Source organism: Coenobita brevimanus, chromosome 44 (genome assembly GCF_032717465.1).
Source record: "Coenobita brevimanus isolate Jiangsu-jjx chromosome 44, ASM3271746v2, whole genome shotgun sequence".
NCBI lineage: Eukaryota > Metazoa > Arthropoda > Malacostraca > Decapoda > Coenobitidae > Coenobita > Coenobita brevimanus.
Window position 1 is genome coordinate 49,446,658 of NC_136997.1, and position 11,295 is coordinate 49,457,952.

Consider the following 11,295-nt stretch of genomic DNA (forward strand, 5'->3'; position numbering starts at 1 on the left):
GTGCAGAACCACCTACAGTGGAAAGAAGAGTAATATGACAGGTGGGATGGGAGAAATAGGAAAAGTTAAGGGCAGACACAGAAGGGTTAAGGAAGTAAACAGCACTACATCAAGTACTGTATGTGGATGATGGTAGCCACCACCAACCACTACTGTACTGCATTTTCATGAGTATGGTGTACAGTGGTTTCATGTTCCCTTCACCTTAACTTATGACTACATTATACTTTATGGAGAGATGGTTCTCTTGTTCTGCTGAATGGCTCTGCTTCAGTATGATGACATCATTTATGTGGTAACTTATTGTATCTTCATATCATTTATAAAGAACATGCTTGCATGAATCAGCCTTGGTCAATTAATGGTAGCTCTCCTCACTGCTCAGTCTCTGGCAGCCTCCCTATTCAGCCCCGCATTCCTGAGTCAGACTCTGTGACCTTGAGCCAGGTCTTTTTTGGTGTGCCTCTCGCAACCCTACCCCCAACATTCACATTTCTCACCTTCTGCAGCATAACATTCCTAACACATACCACATACAAAGATCCCTCAGCAGTTTTTATCCAGCATCAGAGTGACTTTTCAAACTGAAGACATTAAACAGGGCCTTCATTAATCCAGCCTCCAAAAGGGTGGTCTCCTTTGTTAAATAAAATATCTGATATTTGCTGAAGTTATATCACCACACTGAAGAGATTCATGCCCGTCATACAAGCAGCCAGGGTCCCAACTTTTGTTTAAAAGGAAAAAAAAACAAAAAGCACACACATACAGTACATCATCATCTAATCCTGTGTTGCCCATGAGAAGTATAGGAGCCAGGGGCTAGGCAAGTTGGTCCTGACATTTAAGATGAGAGTGACCAGTCTCACTCATCCCTGACTGGCATTACGCGAGCAATAAACCCCAACCAACCCTTGGATATAAACTTACACAGGCTCAACCAGGTTGGAGCAACTTAATTACCCACTAAACCACCAAGCATCATATTCTGGTTACATGGTTACCAAATTTCCTGGTGTACAGGAAACCATTTGGCTTGTCACTCAGTGTAGAGTCACCCATACAGTAGACAAAAGGAAGAGGAAAGAAAAAAGGGAAGAAAGATGGAAGAGAAGGGAGGGAAAAAAGGAAGGAAGAGAGAAAAGGGCAGTCACCTGAGAGCAGCACTACATCAAATGAGTGGATGGTCAGCATCTCCATCCATTATCCAGTCCTATGTTGCCCCATGAGGAGCATAGGAGCCTGGGGCTAGGCAGTTGGTCCTGACATTTAAGATGACACTGACCAGCCTCACTCATCCCTGAGTGGTATTACATAAGCAATAAACCCCAACCGCCCTTACACACACACACACACACACACACACACACACACACAAAACTTCTGTGGCGAAGTTGGTTCACATTTCAGCAAACAGACATGAATTACACAGTACAGTACTATACTCTGTCCACACTAACACTGCCTACAATTGCCATTCTCTATCTTGAATTCCCAGCTGTAACAAGAAATTTTCAACAGAATATGGTGTTGGTCCCAAAAATGTGCTATTGAAAGGTTGCAGAGGACAGCATTATCTTATTCTGTCACTGAGCTACAAGAAATAAGCTATAAAAAGACAAAATCCTCTGCCAACTTCAGGTACACAGACTTTAGTGTATGGTTGTAGGAATGTAGACATAAACCATATCCAAAAAGCACTACAGGTGTCATTTTTTGATGTGACAATAACACATGACCTGATTATTGAAGGATTTTTGTATTAACACACTCAAAAGTCTGCCAACGCTTCCCTGTCCGTTGAGGTAATGGAAGCTGTTGCATTAAGTATTTTCATGAGACACCACTATAAAGCACACAACAAAAGTATGAGAAGGAAGTCTACTCTGAGGATTGTTGGTGAGTATTTGCTTGTGACAATGTATTATTCACCATTTCTTTAAATCACTGTCATTCAAACAATTTTTCCAGGACATCAATCACAGTAAACAGAATGGTGTTTAAACAACAGGTTAAGGTAAACTTCAGTGACAGAGAAAACTTTATAAAAAAAACTCTTGAACTACATTATCTCGCATTTTGAAAATAACAATAAAACAACTTGGGACTGAAATAAGGAAGCAATGACTCCGTTACGACGGCTAAAAAACCTGAATTTGAGGCAGAATTAAAAAGTGGAAATTTACGAGTTACGACAATTGTGTTATAGGAGAAGGTACAGCAGAGTATGTCCAAGTCAAAGACAGGAATGATGAGGATTGGTAGAGGTAGTTAACAACTGAATTATGGGACTAGGTATTGCAGAGTTATGTCCATTAAAAGGAGTACAGACAGGCTTATTAAGGATAATTATGACAAGTTACAGGGTGAGATACTGAAATGTATGCCCAGGTTTACGAGGCTTAGTGAAGGTAATTAAGACAGTTAAGTTAGAGGAGAAGATACTGCAGTGTATGTCCAGGTTTAAGAGGGGGATAGAGAGGTTTGGTGAATGTGTTGTGTGGCATGCAACCTGTGAGACGAGAGCAATATCGGGCTAGGAGCTTACGATGGGGGTGGGGTATAACTGTGGGCAGGGAGTGTTCTTTTCTCTTCAGATTATTAAAACTCTTGGTCCAGCAACCACGGACACTAATAGGTATATGCAACTGGTCTGGCACAACCTTATATCCATCAAAAACTTGTGCTGGAGAGTATATCTGGCTTCTCCTAGGCTTGGATTTACTAGGGGAATGGTATGGCTTGGTACGAGAGCGCTTTGTGGGTGGAGGATTGAGAAGTGCATCCCCAGATATAGACTGGTCTCGGTACACAGAGGACTGGAGGAAGCTCGGAACATGCTCTGGGGTACAACATAAATACACCCCCGGCACCTGGACAATGAACGCTGACCCATATGCCTCCTCCCCAAGTCTGTATATCTCTTGTATCTGTTCAAATGTCACGTCATCCCCAACAGCTGAGTTTGGTGATGTGTTGGGCAGGAGTGATGCTGACTCCTTTGATGATGAAAACATGACAATATTATCTGGAAGGCTTTTCACATAATTCTTCATGACATTCACAAGGCCAGCCTGGAAAAAAACAAAGATACATTAGAGCATAAAAGTTGTTGAGAATACCGGTACTGTATAATCAAGGTTAGTCTTAGTTTAAGGACATTTCATTATTAAGTTGCTGATAAAATACAACTCTCTTCTTCACTACAAAGCTGATTACTAATTTGTGGCAGATGCCACTAACCAGGAGAAGGCAGCTGGAGGTGTGAGCATCGAGAGCATCCCTTGTGGCCAAGTTTGGAGCCTGAGCCATGGCATGAGTGAGGCGGTTGTAGTAGGGGCGGGCGATGGGTGTGAGGCTGTTGAGGAGTGCTGGAGTGCCGAGAGTCAGCAGCCCCATCAGTGCCCCTACATGCTGGCCCCAGGGTCGGCTACTACTGGCTACTACGCCCCCAAGGCTACTAACAACCATCTCCCATGTCCCTCGGCATCCAGGCTCACGAGAGACAACCTGTGACAAAAGGAAATAGAATACAATTAGATTTTATTTAAAGTTGTTTTGCTTCTTTCAGTACCCCTGCATGCTGGCTCCAAGGTCTGCTACACTGATTACTACTTCTCTGAGACTACTGACCAGAATCTTCAGAATCCCTTGGCATCTCAGCTCATGAGCTACAATGCCACTTGCTATGCAACTTCCCATCATTATTATGGCTCTTGTATGGCAAGTAGAGCCATAATATTTTCTAGACAGATGTGTATTAGTTCCTTATTCATGATTATTATATTTTTTCTAAATTTACAAACCTTTTTTTATCTTTGGTCAAAAATGCAATTTCTCAGAACAGACTCACGGCACCTGAAACGTGTAAATCCAGGACACCAAGTTATACTGCTGAGTGAAGATGGACAAGAGGGGTAACAAACTGTCCACCAGACTGTCCAGCTTGAGAACTAAATCTGGGTTATTGCAGCTGCAAATCAGATATGCTAACTGATGTGCAACTAGCTCTCTTCTCATAAGAAAACAAACAGCTTTACAGAGTCTTTTATTTAGCTGAAAAATTTCAAACCAAAGGGGCGTGACACAGATTTCATTAACACCTGAACTATAAGGATCTATCTATCTATCTATTGCCAGACGCCATAATCCCGTAAGGGGTGGCCATTTGACTTTGAGTTATTTGTTTTAAGGGGAGGGGCACTAACCCTCCACCAACCCACTTGTTGACATGTAGGGAGCACATATGGTTAGGTTATATGGTTACCACTACGTGTTGTAAATGATTTCCTGGCTTACAGGAAACCATTTGGCTTGTCACTCACTGTAAAGCCACCCATAATGGAAAGAAAAGCAATAAGAAGAGACAGGAAAGATGGAAAAAATAGGAAGAGAGGGGGACAGACACAGAAAAAGAATGATAAAGGCTAAGGAAGAAGTAGGCAGCACTACATCAAGTGAGAGGATGATGGTCGCCATCACCTACCACTAAACTATAAGTATGCTCTCTAAAAAATTAATAAAATCGTCTGGCAGCACATAAGAATAATAATAATAATAATAATAATTTGCTGACTTTGTGCTGAAGGGGTTAATACATCCACAACAACTAATACATTAATTAACTCAATTATATCATCCATTACAACGCAAGAGAAAACTGTATTACCTGTAAAAGAACGTTACAAGCAAGGCCTCTGATCATCTGTGTCTCCTTGGGCGTCTTGCGTTCTGTGATGGTGCAGAAGACAAGCACATTCACTATGTCCCGCATCTAGGGAAATGTACACAGATTAGTTGGAATCTAAATAAATTTGCAAGATATCAATATTCCACCAAATAATACAGTGACCCAACTACTCAAGGAAGATCAGTATATATTCTTTAAGACTAACTAGTAATTGCAAAGCTCTAAGCCGGTCTGCAAGATCCTGTGCATAATTACGGGTACTAGGCAACATACGTTATACTTACATAATTCTGTGGTCCAAAGTAGAGATGCCCAAAGTGCAGGTGTGGGTTTAGTAGCAAGGCACGGATGATAAGCAGTATCCGCCGCAGTATACAGGATTTGTGCTTGGCGCGATGGGTGCCCCGCATGATCCCGCCAACTATAGGGCCTACCAGGGAGCTCATGCCAGGTGACTTTGATACATCCTCACACATTATCTGAAACATCATCATCATCATCATTATTCCAGCCCTTTTTCCCACTTAAGCATGGGGTAAGGTAGGATCAAGACACAAGGAAAGAGAAGGTGCAAAAAGTGGGAGAACTATGATAGCCTGCTGGCTGTGGGATGTCATTTTTATTTTACTTCTGCTGCTAACAGATGATTAATTTAGCCTCAAGGAGAATCCTAGTAGTGAAGGAGTTAATGTAGAAACTTTTGCAAGGTGATCAAAAGACATCTTTGCACCTTATCTGAAAAACAACAGAAAATCATCTTTTCCTGGCTAGGGCCAAGGTGTTTTTTAACTCTTTATCTGCTAGGATTTTTCGTGACTGAAAAGAATTGTCTAGCAGTAGTCTAAATACAATTCCCTGGTGTAACAACACCAGAGAAAGGGTTATCCAAGACTGCTTTTAAATCCTGTGACTACTAGGATTTCACTCAACTGAGCAAACCTTTTGGTGATTGGCTTGAACAATATATCCAAATGCATTTACTGAAACAACAGGGTTAACCCTATCATCCTATGGATACCATTTCTTTACTTATGCTGCTTAACAAGGAATTTCACTCAACTTAGGAGAGAACCTTATCAGCAAAGGAAACTCATGAACTGTACACTTAACACACTCTCATTCATTATCTTATGCATAAAAGTAAATCATCTCTTGCTGACACAATTCTGTTCACTTTAATCTGACATAAAACTGCCACCTTTAAAACTGAGCTGTAACATGAAATTAACATAAGCATACAAGGCTGCCATCAAATGTTATGGAAAGGATATAATGTGATGGTACTGCTTGAGTCTATCACTGAGCAGTGGAAAAAAAAAAAAATTGAATTACAGTGTATACAAGCTGTAACTCACCTTAAAGAGATCATTGGAGGGTCCAACAATGACAGTAAAGAGACGGTGATAGTACTGCTGGTGGTCTGGTGAGAGAGGTATAGGTTCAGGCACCATTTCACCACCACCTTCCCTCTTCACCAGGGTGTGCCCGCTGATGAATGCCCACTCTCCTGCAAGATATACCATATCATCATCTCAATGCCCACTAAGCTATTAGAGTTGGTGGGGTAAGATCAAGAAATAATGTATATGTACAGTATATGATACACAGTCAGTCCGTACCTGTGACCACTGCTAAGAGTTGTGTTATTTGTGTACTGGTACAAGGTAGTGGTTCCTATTCTGGTAGCTACACACTACTGTACACGATTATAAAATCATTATCACCATTGCCATCTGGACCCCACCCCCATTTTTAAAAAATCAAATTATATGTACAGTAATGTAGGACCCAAACAACAATGAAAGAGAAAAGTACAAGAGTGAGTGCACCAAACTTCCTTCTCTGTATCACCCTGCTTTCCACTTTCTTTGCACATTTACCTCTCCTTTTATTACTGCACCAGGGTACTTGAATTTATTCACAAATTCATGCCTCTCTCCACTAAAGGGCACATTAGTCTAAGGATTTCTCACTGTCTCAACAAATATGGGTATTCTTATTTACATTTACCTGTACTGTACTTTCAAAACTCATTGCTCAAGCATTTAAAAAACCCTGCAACTTTCTGCAAGCCACTCTTCACAATTAACACAATTAGATGACAAGCCTAATGGTTTCCTGTAAGCCGGGATATCATTTACAACACTGGGTGGTAACCATACACCCAACCCATTCATGTTCCCTACGTGTTAACAAGTGGGTTAGCAGAGGGTTAGTACCCCTCCCCGTAAAACAACTAACTCAAAGACAAATGGTCACCTCTTACGGGATTATGGCATCTGGCTATAAACAGATAGATGGATAGAACACACAACACATGTGAGGCTACCGGTGCAATAACTGGCTAAGTGCCAAATTAAAAAAAATATAAGCAAACGCTGTTAAAGTTTGGGAATACTAAACAGTGCATAAGTTGTGAACCACATAAGACATCTTTATTTTCAAAAATGTTTTCTGAAGCTACTGAAAAGACAAATACAATGTTGTACATGAAGTTAGTAAAAAATAATTATCTTGAAATCTAATCATTGAAAGTTATTGAGGAAGATTACCACCATCTAACAGAGAGAAAGTTGGTGAAGTGATATATGCAATAAAATCAGATTTTGGCCACACTGGCACTTAGCTGGCTGTGGCACAGGTGGCCTCATAAAAAACAGCATCGGAGTAATACCTCTGACACATGGGCTGCCTGGTTGGTGAAAGATGTCTCCACTGAGGGCAGTGCTAGCCAGATTGACGGTGGGGTCCTGTGGGATATGCACCCCAACCTCTGGGACACTCTGCCACTCCACTGCCTCACTTCCTGTGTACCTGCACCAATACCATTATTTTGCTTAGTAATTTAAGCCTAATGTACAAGTGAAGCTGATGAATTCATTTGCCTCAAATAATTTCTTGTACTGATCTGACAGTCATGTCTGATTGGTTATATTTTCTCCATAAACAATAACTTTCCCACAAACTAATGATGATGTCTCTTCAGCAGCTCAGTATGAATTAGTGCCATATTCCTACAGTATTATACAAAACTGATAAAACTATATGACAACACATTACTGCAGTGGAAAACAACTACTATATTTAACCACTGCCAAAAATAATTACCTTTACTATCCATACATCATCTAATCCTGTGTTGCCCCATGAGGAGCGTAGGAGCACCCACGATATTTAACAATCTTTATCACAAGCACTTAGTTCCTTTCATGATCTGTTATTCTGTAATAATTAGACATCTTCCAAATTAGAAGATTCACATCTTCAATATTAAAAAAGACAAACACAAAGTAATAAAGGGAATTCCAGCACTATTCTCTCCCAGATTCCAGCCCTTCCAGAGCATGAATTGCAATTTCTTTTAATTTTTCCCTTAATGCCACACATGATATAATTCATCAGCACTATCCTACTTCTACTTCCCACTAGAATACAATATAATGGGATAAGTAGGATCCAGAAATACAAGCTGGAAAGTATAAAAAGACATCATCCATCATTCAAGCCTTACAAATTCTCAGCTCCACCTCATATGCAAACCATCCATGCATACACAAACTTCAAGCCTTACAAATACTCAGCTCCACCTCATACGCAAACCATCCATGCATACACGGACAGTACAATATACGGTACACTACAATACATATATTTCTTCTATATACAGTAACATTATGCCAGTTAGATGACTCCACAGAATGCACCACTCTTTAGATTACTGTACTTACAGAACAACATTAATGTCAGCACAATATATCCAGTAGTATCGTAAGTCCTCTTAAAGTCTATGATGCTAATTCAGTGAAACAACTTCGACATGCTTCTGGTTCATAACTAAAGAGCTACTGTTGTTACTGTGGTCCCTCACATGTATTTGAACCTAGTGAGCTGCAAGACAAAGCTGCAATTTTACGTCCACCATCACCCTTTCAGGAAATATGGAGGGAGGTGAGGGGCATTTGAATAACTGAGCAACTCCACTGCCAAATATATCAGTGCCACCACATGACGGAATCCCTCTCCAGCACACCGAGGGGTTAACAGGGTTTTGTTAATGCTACTATATATTTACCATGTGTTCAGATGTAATTAACTGTTTCTGACACCTTGTTTAGCTTCTACTCCTCAGAAAACATCAGCTTTACTAACCCTGATTCCTTAAGAAGCATCATTTTTACTATGTGCGAATACTTAACATCTTATGCATGTGCAAATATTAACATCTTCAGTTTTGACAAATCTATTTTAGCCTTAACAGAATCATCAGAGGAGAGGAAAAATACACTACAAAAAAGGTGTCATTGGACTGAAAGGGTGAAATGAGAACAAATTACATGTACCAGTATCTTACCCATGAACTGGAGGAACATCCATCCACTTGAGTGCTCGGTTCACATCATCGGGGGTGAGTCTGCGTCGTTTACTGTGCCTCAGAAACTGTGTGCACACCTACACAAGAAAAGCACACTGAATAAACTTTAATGACAACAGACATTTTCTTGCAATGTACTGTCAGTAACAAAATTCCTGTTGCCTCTTCTGCTTCCTTCTCCAAGATCTTTAAAATCTGTCTGGTGAATCTGCGGCGACTGACACTGATGACTATTTGGCAACAGATCAGCATCACCTGTGTTGTTTTCTTCGGATTCAAGAGACTAAACATGCACCATCTACACTGAAGGTCTGAGAAGAATATGATGCAAGCTAACAATAAGAATCTGACAAGAATATGACTGTAACTACAAGCTTACAATAAGAATTTTATTATGTGGCAAGCTTAAATATGAGTCTTACAAGAATATGATGCAAGCTTATAACAGAAGTCTGCTAAGAATATCATACAAACTTACACTGAGAGTCTGACGAAGACGATATGTGACATCAGCAGCTATAGCCTTGGCAATTTCCTGAGAGAGGTCTGGCACACCGGCAGCTTCCCCCCATGTGATGATGCTCTCTACTGCCACCTGTGCACACCGTTCATCACCCTGTAAATGGATAAGGTGATAAACATTACAGCATTTTTGCAGTTTCAGGCAGTCAAATCTCATGGTTAAACTAGTTAGGTTAGCTTGGTTAAGTTAGATTAGAGTATATTAGGCTAACTATGGCAGGATTGTTAGGTTATCCCCTTTTCACTTTAACTTCACCTAAAATTGCCCTCTCTCCATCTTGAAAGTTAATCTGTAACAATAGATTAAGATGAGAATGTGGGGCTCCTCACAAAGAAGCACTATCCAAAGAATGTAAAGCCCCAAAATTGTCTTACTGTAGCTACAGCTGAGCTAGCTGCAATAGAAAGAAAATCTAGACCAGACAGTTAAGGAACTATAGTTTGGTCAGTTAAAAAAAAAGGCCATCAGAATAACCTTGACTGTCCAAAACTGCAAATTTACCAGCATAACTACATAACTGATAACTTTTGTAAATGTCTGTATCTATTTATCACCTTTTACAGTATGCACAAGAAACATATGATTAATGTCAAGAAGTGAATCTCTTGGAAAGCTTCCTTACCTATAAGAGAATATTGCCTTCCTTCACAGAATATAACTTACCAAAGCATTACCATAGATTTCAAAAGCTGAAGATGGTTATATTTAAAAAATATCCCTGTAAGCCAAGAAACCATTTAAAATGCTGAGTGATAATCATATATTCAACCCATATGTGTCGACAAATGGGTTCGTGGAGGGTTAGTGCCCTTATGAGATTGTGGTGTCTGGCTAGCGAAAGATAGAAAGATAAAATCACATCAATCAAACATCAGCAAAATGTGGACAATATGTAAGCCAGACCTAACAGGACCTTGTCTAACCTAACTAAACTGAGAAAGCAACACGCTCCATTCCTAACTTTGATATCAAACCTTTACCGCCAAGTACTTCAGCTCATAACAGGAAATTGGATTGTCTATAAAGTTACCCTAGATTGCCATATCTCAGCTGGAGGCTCTGAGTAAAAGTTTTGGCAAAGCAGTCACTGGAGTTCCATTTGCCGTACTTTACATTTTAAATACTTCAAGAGTCCACCCGGTACTGTATAAAGAAAAAAGAAATTATCTTCCAAATCAACAATATCAAATACATAATGCTTTACAAAAATACTTACTCTATTTTCATTTCTGTCAACCATGCTGATGGATAACCAGAAGGCATTAAAATATCAGGTTGGGGCTAAGACCGATTTGACGCCCACGAAATAAGGGAATACCCCCGAAATAACTTTCTTGTGCAGTTCACATATCACAAGGAGTATTGTGCAGGTAGCTGAGAAGTTGGGTCTACTGATGACTGAATGTTAACGGCAGCACACAGTTATTCTTACTTCCAGGGCACACACTGTTTACACTTAGACCCAACGCCATATTATTTATGTTTTTGTAATGGATGCGGATTCTAAATACGGAAGGCGAATCTAGTCGTTTCGCCTCCTTATTAATTCGCCTCCGTCTCCATAATTTAGCTTAATATTGTTCTAACATGAGACTCTTAAAGAATATTTATATTATATCATCTTAGGATAAGAGTCAACCATACTCTTCAAATGTTCTTAACAGGATTTTGCTGTCACGAAGGCAACTTGCGGTACTAAAGCTTATGTCA

The 11,295-nt window shown here is 40.1% G+C and overlaps 1 protein-coding gene across 1 annotated transcript; it reads right to left on the minus strand.

Moving 5' to 3' along the window:
• Nucleotides 1-2,077: 2,077 nt before the first annotated feature.
• Nucleotides 2,078-11,034, minus strand: LOC145398164 (TAF6-like RNA polymerase II p300/CBP-associated factor-associated factor 65 kDa subunit 6L). Its single transcript, XM_080271113.1, has 9 exons — nucleotides 10,802-11,034; nucleotides 9,541-9,678; nucleotides 9,042-9,139; nucleotides 7,365-7,504; nucleotides 6,046-6,197; nucleotides 4,975-5,169; nucleotides 4,670-4,774; nucleotides 3,244-3,510; nucleotides 2,078-3,074 (listed from the first exon to the last, which is right to left on the minus strand). Exons 1-9 carry the CDS (start codon nucleotides 10,823-10,825, stop codon nucleotides 2,430-2,432), a joined length of 1,764 nt encoding a protein of 587 aa, XP_080127239.1. The 5' UTR covers nucleotides 10,826-11,034; the 3' UTR covers nucleotides 2,078-2,429.
• Nucleotides 11,035-11,295: the final 261 nt, after the last annotated feature.